This window comes from Camponotus vicinus, unplaced genomic scaffold, assembly GCF_025532165.1.
Source record: "Camponotus vicinus isolate PSW18456_S1 unplaced genomic scaffold, iyCamVici1.0 SCAF_1, whole genome shotgun sequence".
NCBI classification, from domain to species: domain Eukaryota; kingdom Metazoa; phylum Arthropoda; class Insecta; order Hymenoptera; family Formicidae; genus Camponotus; species Camponotus vicinus.
The window spans coordinates 25,844,200-25,864,952 of record NW_028141945.1 but is presented as its reverse complement, the minus strand read 5'-3'; the positions used below and the strand labels follow the sequence as shown (position 1 = coordinate 25,864,952).

At 26.5% G+C, this 20,753-nt stretch overlaps 1 protein-coding gene and 1 long non-coding RNA gene across 4 annotated transcripts; both read right to left on the bottom strand.

Annotated features, from left to right (window-relative positions):
• Positions 1–6,880: 6,880 nt before the first annotated feature.
• On the bottom strand, positions 6,881–9,582 carry LOC145959885 (uncharacterized). Its single transcript, XR_014435208.1, has 4 exons — positions 9,272–9,582; positions 7,481–7,613; positions 7,266–7,330; positions 6,881–7,074 (listed from the first exon to the last, which is right to left on the bottom strand). It is a non-coding gene; the product is annotated as an uncharacterized LOC145959885 (long non-coding RNA).
• A 1,698-nt stretch (positions 9,583–11,280) lies between these two features.
• On the bottom strand, positions 11,281–17,316 carry LOC145959858 (uncharacterized). 3 transcript variants are annotated; one of them, XM_083079059.1, is made up of 8 exons: positions 17,017–17,316; positions 14,259–14,473; positions 13,715–13,936; positions 13,457–13,516; positions 13,175–13,288; positions 12,535–12,758; positions 11,933–12,092; positions 11,281–11,760 (listed from the first exon to the last, which is right to left on the bottom strand). In XM_083079059.1, the coding sequence occupies exons 2-3, from the start codon at positions 14,455–14,457 to the stop codon at positions 13,860–13,862; spliced, it is 276 nt and encodes a 91-aa protein (XP_082935185.1). In that variant the 5' UTR covers positions 14,458–14,473; positions 17,017–17,316; the 3' UTR covers positions 11,281–11,760; positions 11,933–12,092; positions 12,535–12,758; positions 13,175–13,288; positions 13,457–13,516; positions 13,715–13,859. The 3 variants fall into 3 exon arrangements, with proteins under 3 accessions (XP_082935185.1, XP_082935182.1, XP_082935184.1); XM_083079056.1 differs by lacking the exon at positions 17,017–17,316 and having other exon boundaries at positions 14,259–16,982; XM_083079058.1 differs by lacking the exons at positions 13,457–13,516; positions 17,017–17,316 and having other exon boundaries at positions 14,259–16,982.
• Positions 17,317–20,753: the final 3,437 nt, after the last annotated feature.

Sequence of the window (20,753 nt, the reverse complement as noted above, 5' to 3'; positions counted from 1 at the left end):
ATCAGTAGCTTCTAAAGCACTATTTGTTTTATATAAAATGTCATCGACACAAACGTATATTTCATGCAAATCCTCTCCATCAATATTAAGAGGATGCCGAACCTTCCTTTTTTATCGATAAAATAAATAGACCGATTAGTTGCACAGAATAATAAATGCTTCTGCACGATTAAAGTACATATAAAAATAACTTCCCAGTTTTATATAAAAAAATCAAGAAAATTGCAAAATTACAATTTTTTTATCGGCTTCTAGCGTCGAGTCGGAACAATATTTGCTTAATATAAAAGTTTTGCAGTTTGTATGTGCAAAATAAGATTACTTCCTGGAAGAGATGGCATGAAGGAATATAGGTGAGCTTTCAGAAATGAGTTTAGAAGTCTAATAAAAAAGGTTTCGGTCTATAAGACTTTCGTGCATATGTGTGTGTGCGAAATCGAGGCACGAGAGTAAAACAGACCTGTAGATTAGTTGCTCGATATCGCGACAGACAACGCTATAATCGGTTTGTGTGACAAAGAGAGACAATCTTGTACCATCCTTCTCTTTCATCTTGCGTGTAATAGTATACGTCAGTATACATGTACGCGCACACTAAAACATTACACTCTTGTGTTTTCTTTCTCGAATTTCGCGTCATAGATACTTGCTGTCACGCAGCGGCGTAACAATCGTACGCGTAACAAGCTGCGGAAAAACAGCGTTACAACGTGTTCCGTAGAAAATATTCTGTGTAAGTTATACATATACACAATATATATATATATATATATATATATATATATATATATATATGTGTGTGTGTGTGTGTGTGTGTGTGTGTGTGTGTGTGTGTGTGTGTGTGTGTGTGTGTGTGTGTGTGTGTGTGTGTGTGTGTGTGTGTGTGTGTGTGTGTGTGTGGGTGTGTGTTGCGTGCGTGCGTGCGTGCGTGTGTGTGGGTGTGTGGGTGTGTGGATGTGTGGATGTGTGTGGGTGTGGGTGTGTGTATGTATGGACGTATGTATGTACAAAAGTGATACGGTATTACGTGAAGAAGCGAGAAGGTAATAAGAACGAGCAAAATAACAATAAGAGCGAATGAGATAGAAATAGCACGAGCAACGAGGACTCGAACTCGAGAATCGGATCTTTCTTTCACACTATTATTTTCCTCTTGCTCGCATCTAGTACTGTCTCGCTCGCTCCTATTATTGTCTCGCTCGCATCTATTACTGTTTCGCTCGCTTATATTATTGTCTCGCTCGCATCTATTACTGTCTCGCTCGCTCTCGATTCTTGGGTCCACTTATCTTTTCGAGCTGTCTATCACGATTGTCAAGTGTGACGGAGAAAGCAAGACCATGAGTAAAGAGCGAGCGAGATGACCTATCATCAAAGAGTTCCGAAGTCTCTTACAATCGGTTTCTTCGCTTCCTCTATCCATTCCGAATTCATGAAAATGTAAACATCTTATAAAATAAAAATTGAAACTTTTATTTTTAATTTCATCGGTTTGAAAATAATTTTAATAAATTAATAAGATTTTTGCGATTAAAATGATATCAAACACGGCGTAAATCGGGTAATTTTTAATTAGTCTGATAATACAAGTTTTATAATTATATATTTAACTAAATTTATGCCACTTATATCGTGTTTGATATTATTTTAATCGTAACATTCTCTCATTATTAAAATTACTTTCAAATGAATAAAAAATGCATTTTATTTTCTGACATATATTCGTGAATATTATAAATAAAGTCTCATGTAAGAGACTTCGCAATGTTCGACATCGGAAACTTTTTCGTTATTTATAATAATTCATAATAATTTATAATATAATGATTTACGACTTTAAATTACCATAAAATAAAAACTAAAACTTCTATATTTTATTTGATCTTTTTTGATAAAAAGGGATTAATGAAATTTTTGCGTTTAAAATGACATCGAACACAATATAATTCGGATAATCTTTATTTATTGTTATATAAGTAAGAGAATGTATCTAATAGAAAATTATTCGAATAAAATGTTGGGTTGTTTAATGTGATTTTAGTCGTAAAAATCATATTAATTCTAAAATTATATTCAGTAAGATAAATTAAGTAACGTAAAAATTTTAGTTTCTAATATATTTTCAATGTTATCAATTGTGGTGTTCACATGACGTCTCCTGGTCTAAATATGGTCGACATAATTAATATTAAATGATCTATATATTGTGCAGTGAAACAAATTATCTTAATTTATTATACATATTAAAATAATTTATTTATTTCTTTCACATATTTAAATGTACCAGAAGATGTCATGTGAACATCACAATTGATAACATTGAAAATGTATTAGAAACTACAATTTTTACATTACTTAATTTATCTTACTGAACATAATTTTAGAATTAATATGGTTTTTACGACTAAAATCACATTAAACAACCCAACATTTTATTCGAATAATTTTCAATTAGATACATTCTTTTACTTATATAACAATAAGTAAAAGTTATCCGAATTATATTGTGTTCGATGTCATTTTAAACGCAAAAATTTCATTAATCCCTTTTTATCAAAAAAGATCAAATAAAATATAAAAGTTTTACTTTTTATTTTATGGAAATTTAAAGTCGTAAATTATTATAAATAAAAAACGAAAAAGTTCCCGATGTCGAACATTGCGAAGTCTCTTACATGAGACTTTATTTATAATATTCACAAATATATGTTAGAAAATAAAATGCATTTTTTATTCATTTGAAAGTAATTTTAATAAAATAATGAGAATGTTGCGATTAAAATAATATTAAACACGATATAAATCGCATAAATTTAGTTAAATATATAATTATAAAACTTGTATTATCAGACTAATTAAAAATTACTTGATTTACGCCGTGTTTGATATCATTTTAATCGCAAAAATCTCATTAATTTATTAAAATTATTTTCAAACCGATGAAATTAAAAATAAAAGTTTCAATTTTTATTTTATAAGATGTTTACATTTTCATGAATTCGGAATGGATAGAGGAAGCGAAGAAACCGATTGTAAGAGACTTCGGAACTCTTTGATGATAGGTCATTTCGCTCACGCTCCACTCATAGTCTTGCTTTCTCCGTCACACTTGACAATCGTGATAGACAGCTCGAGAAGATAAGTGGACCCAAGAATCGAGAGCGAGTGAGACAGTAATAGATGTGAGCGAGACAATAATAGGAGCAAGCGAGACAGTAATAGATGCGAGCGAGAGGAAAATAATAGTGTGAAAGAAAGATCCGATTCTCGAGCTCGAGTCCTCGTTGCTCGTGTTATTTCTATCTCGTTCGCTCTTATTGTTATTTCGCTCGTTCTTATTACCTCGCTTCCTCATGTAACTTTCGCATCACTTTTGTACATACATACGTCCATACATACACACACCCACACTCATACCCGCCCACACAGACACACGCACACACACATATATATACACGTACAGATTATATATTTTACCAGAAGCGGTTTGCATGTGCGCTCTAGTTATTAATTAAAAAATACTTTTTAAAAAATATTTATCCCAGAGACGATTTATTCGTGGACTGGTGGTTTTTAGAAATATTTCATACCAGATGCGGTTTGCATGTGCGCTCTGGTTATCAAAATATTTATTTCAGAGGCGATCTATTCGTGAGCTGATTATTAAAAAAAATTCCAGAGGCGATCTAATTCGTGTGCTGGTTATTCAAAAAAAATCCAGAGGCGATTTAATTCGTGTGCTGGTTGTTTTTAGAAATGTTTCATATCAGATGCGGTTTGCATGTGCGCTTTGGTTATTTAAAATATTTATTTCAGAGGCGATCTATTCGTGAGCTGATTATTAAAAAAATCCAGAGGCGATCTAATTCGTATGCTCGTTTAAGAAAAACCCAGAGGTGATTTAATTCTGATGCTGGCTATTCGAAAAGTATTCCAGAGGCGATTTAATTCGTGTGCTGGTTATTCAAAAAAAATCTAGAGTCGATCTAATTTGTATGTTGATTATTCAAAAAAAATTCGAAAAGCGATCTTAATTTGTGTGCTGGTTACTTTCAAAAATGTTTTATATCAGATACGATTTGCATGTGCATTCTGGAAGCGAAATTTAAACGAAATTTAATTCAGAGATCATAAAGACACTGCCTCAACTAAAAGGCATATTTGATAAGAATAAAAATCCAGATAAAATGAATCATTGAACCGATTTTTACACGTTATAAGAGGATTCTTATTTTGAAAGTGTGCTATATATTGCGATAATTCTTATATAATTGTAGCATGTCATATAGCGACAAAAGCTAACAAATTATTGGAGCAAATTATACTGATCGCTGGCGATTTTTTTTGATGACACCAAGCTTCGAATGTACGATAGCCTACCCGGCTATGTGGTGTCTATTGGTGTCTAAAAAAAAATTACTTTCATTGCCGTTGCCTACAAATAATATAATATTTGAAAAGCTTCGACTTGATAGCATATGCTGTGAAATTTATGCTGCGGCTTTCACTATACTACTATAAACTATAGCCTTAGAAGGAAATCCTTGTAAGGAAAAATATTTCAATAATGTGAAATGTACAAAGCAACATTTTTTTAAAATTATAGCAGAAAGTAAATTGCCTTTTCCAAAGTGATAAATTATTCATATATCTTACATTTATCATATCTGATAACGATATTCCAATGAATATCGTTAGAAAAAGACGCCTTAGTACAAATATCTCATTTGCATATATCGGAGAGACGAAAAAAATATATATTATGGTTGCGTCTGGAAATGGACGATGAAACCTATTATATTATCGATATAAATCTATCATTTCGATGCTTTTGAGGCAAAGAATGTATTATGAAAATATTTATATTATTTATAAATTTTACGACATTACATCAATTTGCATAAAACATTTTATATTGTTAGCTTTTGATTATATCGATTTAACAAATGTCGTGCATAAATTGTAATTTGTAGATAGTTATATGCAAATATCTTTTTTATTGTATATACAGAATGTCGCAGAGTACTATACATATATAAGCGCTTGTGAGGAGCGCAGTAAATTGAAGAAATAAATCCCATAGCATTTTACGATTTTCGCAATAATAGAAATTATAAAATAAATAAATTATATAATAATATTAAATAAAATCGAACAAATGTGTATCTACGTGTGTGTTTGTGTTTGTGTGTGTGTGTGTGTGTGTGTGTGTGTGAGAGAGAGAGAGAGAGAGAGAGAGAGAGAGAGAGAGAGAGAGAGAGAGAGAGAGAGAGAGAGAGAGAGAGAGAGAGAGAGAGAGAGAGAGAGAGAGAGAGAGAGAGAGAGAGAGAGAGAGAGAGAGAGAGAGAGAGAGAGAGAGAGAGAGAGAGAGAGAGAGAGAGAGAGAGAGAGAGAGAGAGAGAGAGAGAGAGAGAGAAGCGCTCGAGCTATCGCATGATCCAGTGTGTTTGGCATTTTGTCGGCGCGCGGCAAGGGGAGGGACAGCAGGGCATGCTGCTACTATCGGTTACACCGCCATCGTTGCGCCGCGCTGTCCTTCCCCTTGCCGCGCGCCGACAAAATGTCTATCATGCTAGACCGTGCGATAGCTCGAATGGCCGAGCGTTTCTCTCTCTCTCTCTCTCTTTCTCTCCCTTCTTCAGACACACACGCAGAGATACACATTCGTCCGATTTTATTTAATATTTCTATTATTGCGAAAATCGTAAAATGCTATGGGATTTTTCTCAATTTACTGCGCTTTCTTCACAAGCGCTTATACATATATAGTACTTTGCGATACTCTGTATGTACAATAAAAAGGATATTTGCATATAACTTTCTACAAATTACAATTTATGCACGACGTTTGTTAAATCGATATAATCAAAAGCTAACAATATAAAATTATACTAATTGTTTGAGATGTAATATTGTATATTTATAAAACTTATAAGTAATATTTATTATATTTTCATAAAATTTATAAGGAACATTTATTATTTTTTCATTTATTTTTATTATATACATAAAAAGAAAGACATAGCTAATGAGAGCAATAATAGAATTGTTTATATATATACGCAATAAAGATCTATGCTCTAAAATCGTTGCTTGTACGAGACGATAGAGCAGTAAAAATGCAATATATCTTTTGCTTCAATAAACAATTAAATACAATACAAAGGAAAGCTTTCACATTGCTCTTCCTAAATAAAATATGCATGTCTTTTTATTCTAGACAATACTGTCGGTAACATAATTATAAGTGTTGGTAATGTACCGACACTTTTAGTTATGTTAAAATGAGGACGCCTACCCGTCGGAGTTCGGCCGCCGCTACGACATCCTCTTAACTTACAACTTTTTTTACTTTTTTTCTCTTTGGAATTATAATTTGTACACATTTTCTCTTTCTTCTTTATATAATAGACTTATATAATAGACTTTTTTGCATATATACAAGATATCTTAAGAATTAACATTTATATATCTTTCTGTGCAAATTTTATAATTATTTATTATATAATTAATCTTGTTTAAATATTAATACAGTCTTAATTTTAAGCTAATAATAGAATCATAGAATTTTTAAACGGCTATAATAATCTTTATGAAGGAAAATTCATTCTTTATATGGAAAAATTTTTCAAAGTTTTTTCATGTATGTAATGTCGAAATCATTTATTTATAATAATCTTTTAAAAATCTTGCATTTTAGTTATTTTAAGTATATAAATTATTTTTAAGTATATATTAATAAGTAATATACAGAATTATTTTACATTATAAAGCTGTTTTTTCTTTTTACTTAATCGAATCTACAACAAATAATATTTTTTTTCATTATTTATTTTATGAATGTCCGCACAAAGAATTTACAAAGTATAACATTCATAATTTGATAAAAGCATGAAGTTCATGGGATTTAATAAGATAATATATTATACAAGGTAAGTCACTTAAGACCGGCCATCCGAATAACTCCTACAATTTTAGTGATAAGAAAAAATGTTTGTTATCAAGGAGGACGTCATGTTATGAGGAGTATTTTTTTCCAGGTGGAGTAGGCGCGTAGAAGATTTGAAGGTCAACCTAAAAATTTTAAATGGAAACCTTTATATTTTATTACATATTCTTGTAGTTTATTTCGAGAGCTTTCCAAAATACTATAATTAAGTTATTTTTCATTGAATACTTTTCGAATTATAAGACTCGAAGTAATTTCTTTATTTTATATAAACTATAAAATATCTCATAAAATATTCATTTTTCGATGATCTTACCTGAATACTTTTATGCACAAAATAATGAGAAGAATCAATTGGTGTAAAGAAAATCCATAGTTGTTCTTAAGAAAAAATATATAACTGTTAATTGCAAGTTACATTTTTTTCTAATTTTAAGGCAAAATAATACTTCTTGCGTAATATCATCTAACCATGTATAAATAATTGAGTAAGATACATATGGTTGAAAATATTCAATAGTAGTAACTTACCTTTCTAAAAGCAACTTTTTCTTTGGCATGTATATAAATTTGGTTTCCTTCTATATTAATCGATATTGTTTTCATCATTGATTATTTTTATCATAAATTAGAGCGAAATTATATTTAATTGTCAATTGGAAACCTAAAAATAAAATTTACATATTAATTGTACCCTATTTATATTAATTTATAAATATTAATAATTTATTAAATTTTACCGTAGTAATTGTGCAGAAATATAATTTTATTTATATCGTCCAAGATAAAACAATAAATTATAGAATATCTAGTTATGGGATGCTAGACTTTTCAATTCCATTATTTTAATATCTTGTAAATTATTATTATTATTATTATTATTATCAGTATTGTTATTATTGTTATTACTATTAGTAGTAGTAGTAGGACATCAGCGAAACATAATAGTGTAGGTTGATACATATTACACCTGTTGTAAATGATTAAAAATTTTGTTCAATCTTTTATTGTTTTGCCTTCTTTTCGAAGAAGAAAAAATAAGAGATAAATTGAGACAGAAATTCTTCAGAAATATGATAAGCAACAAATATCAGCAATACATTATAAGTAATATACTTTTTAAAGTATATAGAAAAATATATAAATTTCTGTAATCAAATTGTAATTATCATAATAGTAATGAGTAGCAATCTGCATACATATATACAAAGTGATATCGAGATGCATCTGCTGTGATAATCTCGCACCATTTAAATTTATTATACCATGTTTAAATTTGAAATCAAGTGGAAAATAATTGTATAGAGATATTTAGATTCTACCCATGTTTCATTAAAGTAAACATAAAAACTGATAGAAAATTTTAGACTAAAATAATATTTAATCTTTACAATCTTCAAATAGATAAAATTGATTGTATTATAAAATTGTAAAAACCATACAATTTTAACCAAAAAATTCAAGAACAAAATACGATCATATTATGAATCATATTATTCGAAAATACATAATTATTTGTGAAAATTAATTAGAATATTATATAATTAAATCTTGAGATTTAAATACTCTTAAAAGTGAAGTGAGATATAAAAAACTCTTGAAACACAAGTGAATATAAAAGAAGTATCTTTATGAATATTATTATAGATAAATATTTATCAGTAATCGCATTTACAAGTTTTAAAATTAAAATATGAAAAATCGTGATAGCACGTTTATTTAGCTTTATTTTACGTTTTATGTAATACAGTTATTTTAATTACATAATTGAAATAATTTTAAAATATTAGAAAATCTATTAAAACATCAATAAAATTTATTTTTACATCTATATTTTTATAATTTAAAATAATCGATGTCAAAATACACTTTAGTTTGTTATAACCAAAGACAATAATAAAATAAGGGAATAATATTTATGCTTATGATTTAATAATAAAATCTATGCAAGAAAAGAGTGAAATTATAAAGTGCGATAATAATGAGTCATGTATTTTGAACAATAGCAAACTATCTTTATCAATAAGTAGTTTAGAAATAATTGATAAATCTTGTTATGACTTGTCGAATCTCCAGAGATTTTGGCTTCCTTTTTTATATATTTCGGCTTTAAATTTTGATATATTATTATGTTCATATTAAATTGTAACAAGAATTTAATATGCAATGAACAGGCACAATATAAATTAACAAGATAACATTATAATAAATTGAACTTTACTTTTTCACTGAGATTGAGCCTCGTTGAGCGGTGAAAATCGATTAAATATATAAATAAACATAAAAAGTTTAATAAAAATGTACTTATAAATAAAAACGTACCCCTGAGAAGATTTCTTTTCCCAAAATTTGGTGCTAAATGTTATCTGCTTTAATCTCTTACACGTGGATTTAAAATTCATGATATCCTGTATATTGATGTTCTCGTCTTCCAAAATTATAGTAATTATTTCGTCGGGCAAATGTGTTATCGTAGTCATTGTAAAAATTCAACGATTCACAAAAAGCTCGCAACCGATATTTATTTTTATATCACTAATTTCGTTTATGTATTTATACCTAACTAATCACAAATGTGAGCGCACAAATTTTGTTTTTACTTGTAGCACTGTCGCGATGTGTCTGTAACATGCATTTCGTTCCATGTGACTAAAGATGATTTTCTTTAGAAATGATGCACAGTGCTTGCAACCAAAGAGACACCTCGGTTCTGATTGGTCAAAGAAATCAGACGATGGGAGCAGGTACGTATGACAAATCTTTTGGAAAGAATTTCTGAACAACCTTTTTTCATTTCTTGAGATTTATAGTCTTATGGTCTTATTCTAATGTTATTTTAATGGAATTTTTTGCTTTTTTGACCGTTATTTATACATAATGTATATGCGCTGCGATTATATTTTTCTTATTAAAACTATGATCTTATCAAAATTTCTTGCCTTTTAATTTTATTATTCTTATATATTTTATTATAATTAATTATTTAAGGAAAATTAATGAAACTAATAAATGAATCATGTACGATCGCGAAATACGCAAAGAACTGCGAAAAACCATCAAAGTACATAAATGGATATATGTACGTATTCGCAGTTCGACTTTGCACAGAGTAAATGTCCCACAAAACATTAAGATATACATAGTATATATAATGTATATACATTCATGTATATTATGTGTGCCATGTATATGCTTTTGTGATGCACTGTATATACAAAATATGTGTATAGTATGTGCAAATGTTACCGCAATGATGTACATTAAAGATTCTCTGTATATACACATGTACATAAAATATATGTGATTTATACTTTCTATGTATATACCCATAAAACATTAGAATATATGTCATGTACATACACTGTACATATAATCATGTATATACTTTGTGCTTCAATGTACATACAAAAGATATGAAATGAATGTACAAATGTTACCAAAATGATATGCACTGAAGGTTCTTTATATATACACGTATATATAAAATGATTTACACATTTTTATGTATATATATCTTTATTCGTTTATCAATATGTGCATATTGTATAAAATATATATAAATGTGTATTTATGTATCATTATGGCACGAATATACATACAAATTTGTTTATATAATACATATATAGAATATGTACAGAATAATTAATCTTAATCTACTCAATTTTTCGAAAAATAATATTTCTCAAAAAAAATATTTTTAATAAAATCTGTTCATATAATATGTATACACATTTTTTGTGTACATATAATAAATTTTAATCTAATTAGATGCTTCTTTGGAAAAATAATGTTTTTTGAGAAAAAATGTTTTATAGTAATATAATTTTCATGGAGATATAATACAGCTACCTTGATTTTGGGAAAATTTTTCAAAATCAAGATTAACTTGGTTTTTTAAACTATATGTACTTTTTTAAAAATAATACATTGTGTTGGAAATACTTTTTTTGAAAAATAACTTATTTTTCTAAAAATTAATTGGTTAGATTAAAATGAATTACCCTGTATATATATATATATATATATATATATATATATTATATAAACAATTTGTATATTCGTGCCATAATGATACATAAATACACATATGTATACATATATATATATATATGTGTGTGTGTGTGTGCGCGCGCGTGCGCGTGCGTGTGTGTATATATATACATGTGTGTATACATATGTAACAATAAAAAATTAATACGTCATAAATGCAAAAAAAACGAATTAAAACGAACATTATATAATATTTATCATAATTATATAAACTTAATTATATGTCATACATAAAAATAAACATATAATTATATTTACAACATATGTGCACGTTTGTAAACACATGTTTCGTTTTGCAAAAATATGAAAAATAAATTCTAATAAAATTTCTAATAAAAATTCAAATTAAATTTATAATATATTATATAACACATATGCTTAGAAATTTATTCTTAAATGGTAATAATTATCGTAATTAATCTAAAATACATGCTTAAAATTAAATAAACTTATTCTTAAATGTTATTAATTGTTACTTAGATTATAGAAAAATTTATCATAATAGTATATGTTGCATAGTAAACTATAGTAAATATATATCTTTTATTTCAAATATTTCCTGAATTAGTCTTTACGCTGCGGATCTTGTACATCCGGATTCTCTTCATTATTGAATGTTTCTATATCTTCATGAATTATTTCTTTATTTTTATTATTATTATTATTAAATCTATCCTTGCTTCTAACAAGCCATGCTTTTATAACATTTATTATTTCAACATCTGTACAGTTTTGAGCATTCTTGTTAAGTCGTACGGCAGCTATAAAATAAATAAATATATTAATAATAAATATTAATAAATTCATAAATTTTAGTCAACATCTTTATTTCCAAATCTTCAATATGAGTAATAATATCCATGAAAGAATCAGAAAATTTAATAAGAACTATTTAATATTAACATAATAGAAATTATGCATAATAAAACTTACACAAAATAGTAGTTGCAATAGCTAAATTTTTAAAAGCTTTTTTCTTTTTAGCCCCTTCCCAGGAATAATTCATGCCAACTTCATTAGTAAAAATATGATACATTATTCTTCTTACAATATCTTTAACAGTAGATCCCCCGATGCGACTTAGATTTTCAGACTGTAATAATAAAAAAATTGCAATTACATATTTAAATATTTATTAGATAATGACTTGAATAAGCTCTTTATTAGATTGCTGTCATTATAATTATGTAATATTATTATTAAATTATTATCATTTTTAATCAAAATTTATCAAAAATTTTTTAATATTATAAATGCTGCTTTAAAGATTTGTCTCTTTACATATACATATAGCATATACATATATTATATTATTGATAATATTCTATAATATACTTATATACAATATAATAATATAAATTTAACACGTTTAAGATTTACTTAAATATAGAAAATAAAATATATAAGAATTATTAAAATTAAACATCAACGACGTCTTACATCATATTGACGACTTCTTAATATGATTTCTTTTAATATACTTTTGAATATACTTATATTTTATTCATTTTAATGGAAGGAAGAATTTTTCTTACCAACATTGCCTTATTTTGTTCAGAACTTGTTAGCCAATTTTCTAATTGAGCTAAGTACTCATTATTCACCGGAAATAGTTCCACAATATCAGGAACTTTGTTATATGTAGATGGATTTTGTGATTTATCTACTTTATTTTTCATTAGAACATTTATACTTTCTAAAATATCATCTATTTTTAGGCTAAGGATGTGTAATTCTCTGAAAACTCGTTTTTCAAATTCTGTAATGTAATTTAAATATTAGTCATAATTTTATATTAATATATATATATATATATATATATATATATATATATATATATATATATATACAGGGTGTCCGGTAACTAGTCCGGTAATAAACGAATCAACGCTCGTGAGAAAATAGAGGGCGGTAAACTGAACAAAAAAGTCCTCTACCATTTTGCGATTTTTGCAATATATATATATATATACATACAAATTAGCATGTTAAAGCTTATCCTGATAAATGTGTGTAACCATATGCACAAAGAAAATTATCAAATCGCATTTCTATCATAAGAATACATAAAATGCGATTGGATAATTTTTAATGCATAATAGTTATGCAGCTATGCAAGTTTGTCTGGATTAACATTAAAAAGTATATATATATCATACGAAATGTGTCTCTTACCAGTACTATGTCCAACAACTAGAGGAGATTTATGTTGCGGTGTTGCTTTTATGGTAGGAGTAGCACAAGATGAAGTAGAAGCAATTGCTGAATTATCAATTTTATTTGCTCTCTCTTGAAAAAATATAAATTATAGATTATAACAACTCTCTTCATGTAATTAAAATTTCCTTTTATATTACATAATGTACAAAAAAAGAATTTAAAAAATATTCATAAAAAAATTAATTTTCTGAATTATTTTCCTCTATACATTTTTCTATATTTTTTGTTATTAATTACCTTTATTGTAAATATCATTCTGATTAATAGATTCAAAGTTTTCGTCTATATCTGTCTTCTCTGTGTAATAAAGCAATGTATCAATAAATATGTTATTCAATATAAATGTTAACAATACTATTGAATTGTTTTTGTAATGTAAATGTATAATGTTTTTCAATTCTCTTTTAATATGTTTAATAAACATGTACCATTATATCCAACTGTGTAAATAATACATGTAAATATAATATATAATTACATTATTTATCTACTTACTATTATTTAATTGAGTTTCTTCAATATGAGGATATATTGTATCATCTAATGAAGATACTTCCGTCTCAGAAGACAATTCATATTCACTTTCAAATCTTTTGTGATGTCTTTTTCTTATCTTCTTCTTACTTGTACACTTCTGTCTTCAATTTTCATTATTGGAAGAAAGATTATTTGTATTCTTCGCTTTATTAGCTTTCTTCTGTGCTATTTTATAATCATCTGTAAGAACATAAATCATAAATAAATAATTTTTATAATATAATTAATAATCATATAATCTGTAAAAACACAAATAATAATAAATAATTTATAATATATTATAAAATAATATGATATAATATAATAAAATTACATATATATATATATAAATTTAAAAATAATGCAAATAAGAGTGTTATTTTCATTGTAACAAATACAAATATATTTGAAATGTGAAATATGCTTAATATATTCTTGTGTTATAGATATTTTATTAATATTATTTGATATGCATTATATTAATAATAATGTATTTTTTTATATGCGTAGATGAATACTGTACCATAACAGCCCAAAATGCTGGCGTCATAAAGTTTCCAATTTGCTTGAGGAGATCGCTTTTTTCTAATAAACTCTATTATGATATTCTTTGCAGTGCCTTCGGATGGCCAATAACATTGTAATTTGTCCTTAACATACCAACTATTTGGTACAGCCTCCACTGTATTATCGGCATCAAATTTGACAACGAGCCAATTCATCTTCAATATTTTATTACTATTTTTAGTTAATTAATTAAAAAAATTATCATTAAAAATTTGAAAGTTTTATATATTCAATATAAATTTGAATTTTAGGCTAGAAGAGCTATACGCAGATGGTAAGTGCACAAGTACTAGTTTATTGAAAATTTATTTTCGATGTAACTTATACTATCATTCGCATATTAAGGCTCTTCTAGTCTATTAAATTCAAACTTATAAAAAAAATATGCATACAAAATATTTAAAATCAACAATAATTACAAATTTACGAATGTAGCAATGGAAATGAAACAAATTTATGTTTATAAGGTAACACTACCAATTTTCTTTTGATGAAATTAATATTCCATGTTTCAAGTGAATTCTCCTTTTTTATATAATGAATATCAAATAAGGATGACGAACATGGTTTTAAATAAAAGCTATCTTGCTTACTATACCTGTATCCTATTAAACATACTGAGTTTTTACAAGAAGCGATATTCTTAATTTCAATAATTAAATTATTTTTTAATTCTACAAATCTGTCGCCTATTTTTAAAATATCTAAGCAATAATGATTTATTTGTGCTTGCCTATATTGTGGAGATGTACAATTATTTATTAAAGGTCCATTGAAATGTTCTATTCGTAATTTTACAGAATCATTATTTATAATATTAATAAATTCAGTATTATTGCCTTCTTCAATTACGCGACGTATAACTTGTTGTAAAGGCTGAGCAGATTTGCGAAATTTTTTTTTTAAATATTGCATGAAATTTTCAAAAGGAAAGGCACTAAAATTATCAAGTGAACCATATAATTTTACGCAGTCACTTAAATGCAAAAAGTTATGTATATTATGTGATACAAAATCTGGACCGTAAATTTTAATAGATTGGGAAACAAAATGTTTCATCAAATTATGAGCATATGATACATAATTTTCTATTTTTGAGTTACACCGACTAATCATTATAGAACTTGCAAGACTTAATGTAATAAAATGATTATAGATTTTAGATGATAGAACGTCTTTTAAAACAATAGGACCAGTGTATAGCAAAAATAATCTAAATTCTGTAGCTTTATATCTTTTACATTCAAGTATAGAACGCGTTTTTCTAGAAAATTCACGAGGAATATATCGTTTTAATCTTAAAAGATTTTCGGAAATGTTATTAATATCACGAAATCGTAATTTATGAGGTGGTTTGCCATGAATCCAACCATATCGTTTGTGACAAATTAGTCTTTTCATACCACCAAGTAAAAGATTATGCATGTAATCTATTGGTACGTTGTCTATCATATTAAAATTTGGAATATCTAACAGCATGCTTCTATTAATATGATGCTCTGGTTGAGCCATAGTTCTGAATGAATTATCGGTTCTTTTACGTAAATTTTCAGTCTCAGTAAAACACAATACATTATTAAACAATTCACCTTCTTGATCACATTTTGGGCATGAAAAATAGCCTGTATGACTTTTAATACCTAAAGCAAAAGATTTTGCAGGTAAATCACAAATTAACATAGAAATTTGAAAAAAATATCTAACAGAATTTATTAATATTCCATTGGTCGATAAACAGATGCATTCATTAACAAAATTACTGAAAAATTCATTACTTTTTCTGAACCATGATATAAAGCAATTAAAAACACATGTTTCATAAGTATTTTTATCGATTTTACTGAGCACATAAAATAGGCCAAAATGAACTATTAGAACTCTTACTCAAGGGTAAGCCATCAATATTAACAGCTAATAAAAATTTTTCATTTGGTTGCATATTGATTTTATTATTTATACAAAATAAATTTAAAGTTTTTTCTATGCCAAAATAATAATATACTCCGCGAGCTAAAGGTGTTGTAACTATGTTACTAGGTGTTCGTAAAAGCGTTCTTGGATCTTTTGGTATGTTATCACATCCAGATATTTCACGTATAATAGAGAGTAGATTTCTTAATGCCGACAATGTTATGTTTTCCTTTATAGCCCATTTGGCTATTTTCGAAGTTGGAGACACTTCGTTTTTAGGATTCTCAACTTGCGTAATATTATATGAGAATTTATTAATATCATTGTCCTGATTATTAAATAATTCACTGTTACATGGAATATTAATGTCTACATCATTGTCGCTAATGTCTATAGCATTGTCGCTAATGTAGCATAATTTTTTTTGTAATATTGTGTTATCGTTTGTTTTATTATCATTTGCGATATTTTCAATGCTATTATTATCTATATTAATGTTATAAAAATCATGAGATGACTCGGAAATTATTGTTAAAGATCGATTTATTTTATTTGTAAGCTTTCTAGAGAACTTCATTTTATGCTTTGATTTAAGCTTATCCATAGCTAAAACTAGGATTAAAAGAAAAAAAATTATAACAAATCAGATAAAAATTATAACAGACCAAAAGAATAAAATACTATGTACATACTACATACATAATACATACTATGTACATACAATATATATTATACACACACACACACACACACACACACATTTATATATATGCATAGAAGTGTATATTATGTATGTTATATACTTATCTTAAAAAATCTCGAAATTTCGGGATTATGTGAAGAGCAACGTCAATAATTACACGTATAGAGTTGTTATCATTCGTTCTTTCTTCGTCCCGCGCTTACCTTTGCTTTATTTTGATCCGATTGCTCTCTCGCGAGCTGCGTTTACTCTCACGTGCTTAATGAAAATATCCAGAAAATACTTTCAATTAATCAAGTCGGGATCCGCACCGATACAGTTGAAATATAATAGAAAGCAGGCGGACAGTAAGCAGAGATCGGAAAAATAAAGTCGAGGCTCTACATACACGTAGCCACGTAGCGCGGTAATGACGAGGAAACAGCAGAACATCGAGCCTAAAGGCTTCTATACACGATGCCCCTATACGATGCCCATACACGAAGCCCCTATACACGATGCGATAATGCATTGCATCGCTTAAAATTTAAGGACCCTCTGTTACTTATTGTTTGTTTCTAACGAAAAATTGTCGTTGTCGCTAACGATATTCTCGCATTTTTTAAATTACAACTTTTACATTTAATCATACATATATTAATAAAATAATATTAATATAATTCTTAACAGCACATATTCAAAAGACATTCAGAGGATATTCAGAGAACATCTAACTGGACATCATCTGGATGTTCTCTAAACGTTTTTCGGATATGTGTACTGTTAGGGAATAATATATATTATTAATATATGTTTAAATGTTTATTAATATATTTAATATATTTATGTTTATTAATATATGTTTAAATAAAAGTTAAAAATAAAAAATTAATAAAAAAATTAAAACTCTCTCTCTCTCTCTCTCTCTCTCTCCGCTCTTAGAAATTAATACAAAAATTAAACATTTTCGCAAAAATTAAAAATTAATACAAAATTAAAAAAATTTTTAATATTAATTTAAAAAACTTAGCGTCGCAAAATTTTAAAGTATATACATATATTAAAGATACAAAAAAATAATAATAATATTAATAATATAATAATAATAATAATAATAATAATAACAATAATAATAAATTTAACTTGGATCTTTAATGTAAAACTATTTTTAATTTAAAGTTACATTAATAACTGCAATGTAAATACATATGAAAGAATACGTTAATTTTATTGTTTAGCATATTGTTTAGCAGCATTTTTTCTAGTTTTTTTAACTATATATTTTTAATTTTTTAATTTGTATTACTTCATTTTTGTAGAAATTTTTAATTATTTGTATTAATTTCTAAGTTTTAATGATTCTATTAATTTTTTATTTTAAATTTTTTGTGTTTTGTATTGTTGGATATATTTTATATTTTAATAACGTAGAACGTACATGAAATGTACATACATTTAACATTGTGCGTTGTATATACATATGAAATACATTAATGCATATACGTATTACGTACTATATAATGTATATTCAAATCATGTATATGAAATGTATATACATTTAATATTATATACTGTATATACATATGAACATTAATAATAATTACATTAATAAATATACATATTACGTATCATAATGTATATTCTAATAACGTACATACATTTAATATTGTACGCTGAATATAGATATGAAATACATTAATGCATATACGTATTACGTACCAAAATGTATATTCAAATCACGTATATGAAATGTATATACATTTAATATTGTGTGCTGTATATACATACAAATTACATTAATAAATATACATATTACATATTATAATGTATATTTAAATCATGTATATGAAATGTATATACATTTAATATTGTGTACTGTATATACATACAAAATACATTAATGAATATACATATCACATACCATAATGTATATTCAATCCAGGTATATAAAATGTACATACATTCTACATACAGGATATTATTTTCACATAATGGAGAAAAAATGCATATACATAGGATGCCCGATGTTATATGGGGTATGATAAAAATTTTCAATTTTAATTTACGGATATATTAAAATTCAATTACGTATATACTGAAATCTATTTCCAATTTTCTTATATCGTTCTTTCCTCTTCAAAACAGATAAGAGAAACCGGCTTTATCTCTTTTACATACAAATACAACAAATACTTTGTTTATTTATTATATAAATTTTGAAAGATTTTATTTTTTTGTTCTACTTATTCTGTTAATTATATATTGTAATAATTTAATTCATATAACACATAAAGTTTCGACATTATAGAATCTTTTCTTCATTATTTTGATTATTGGCTGTCGAATTTCTGTAATATATGTGATAAATATACACATTTACATTTTGGCATACACGCCACCGTATGGCTTTTCTTATCGTATTAGAATATAATTATTATTAATTATAAAATTATTACTATATATATATATATATATATATATATATATATATATACAGAGTATCCCAGCTAACGTGTGTCAAAAAAACCCATAAATAGATCTCGTTAAACCGAATTAAAAAGTCCCATACCATTATTCTTGATAACCTTCTATATAACTGAAATGATCTTCATGTGATCTTCAAAAGATTTCAAAATCCAAGGTCAAATAATTGTCACGATCTTATGTCCCCCTTTCATTCATACAACTTTTTTCTTTACTATTTTTTTTGTATATGTTGAAACAACGGAGTTATTTGAGGTTTAAGAGTTAAATGGAACATCCTGTATATTATTATTATATTATTAAATACATATAGCATATATATATATATATATATATATATATATATATATACACAGGGTGTCCCATTTTAACTTGGACAGTAAAATATCTCAAAAACTAAGCCCAGCAAACAAAAATGTTTCAGACAAATAGATAACTAGATGTATATATAACATCCATATCTATATCCACTAAGTACCGGAAGTATCCACTGGATGTACACATGTTATTCACATATCTACATTCATATCTACACAAAAAATACGGGCCACTAAATTTTAGTACAATTTTTTAACATCTTTCAATAACAATAAATCAGCGAAAAGAATCATTGTATTAAGATGAAACGAAACTCAAATTAAAGCCTGAACATTTCTTTTAAAAAGCAGAAACACAAATTTGAGTTACAAAAAATATTTTACAAAAGATTTTAAAATGACGGGCGTTGAAGATAGACTTTGAGAAATGAGAAACAAATTTTTTTTTAACTGGTACAAAAATTTTACAAAAATTTTTGTTTCCTGGTACAAAAATGTATGGGTTTTTAAGCTCATTTATTTCCTAATAAATTCATATTTTAATTAATTTTCTATGATCTTTTTTGATAAAGTTATATCGTTTTGAGGAAAGAATCTGACCGTTTATCCCTATGAAGCATTTTGGATCGAGTTACACTTTAATTTCCTTTTGAAAGTTTTCCATGATAATTTGTTTCTGAATTGCAGATTTTATAAGGATAGTTTCATTTTGTAACATTTTCTTTGAAACGGTGTAACTTTATCAAAAAAGGAAAATTTATTAAAATATGAATTTGTTAAGAAATAAATAAGCTTAAAAACATTTTTGCACCAGGGAGCCGATTTTACTGAGCAATGCAACGGTTAAAAAAAAATTGTTTTCTATTTCTCAAAATCTATCTTCAGCATCTGTCATTTTGTAAAACATTTTTTGTAACTCAAATTTGGTTTTTCTAATTTTTAAGAGGACTGTTTAATTTGAGCTTTATTTCATATTAATACGGTGATTTTTTGCTGATTTGTTGCAATTGAAAGATGTTAAAATATTTTGCTAAAATTTAGTAATCCGTTTTTTTGA

Coding starts and splice junctions, on each gene's coding strand:
- LOC145959858 (XM_083079056.1), bottom strand. CDS start 15,982: ATGTTAATTTGTGATTTACCTGCAAAATCTTTTGCTTTAGGTATTAAA.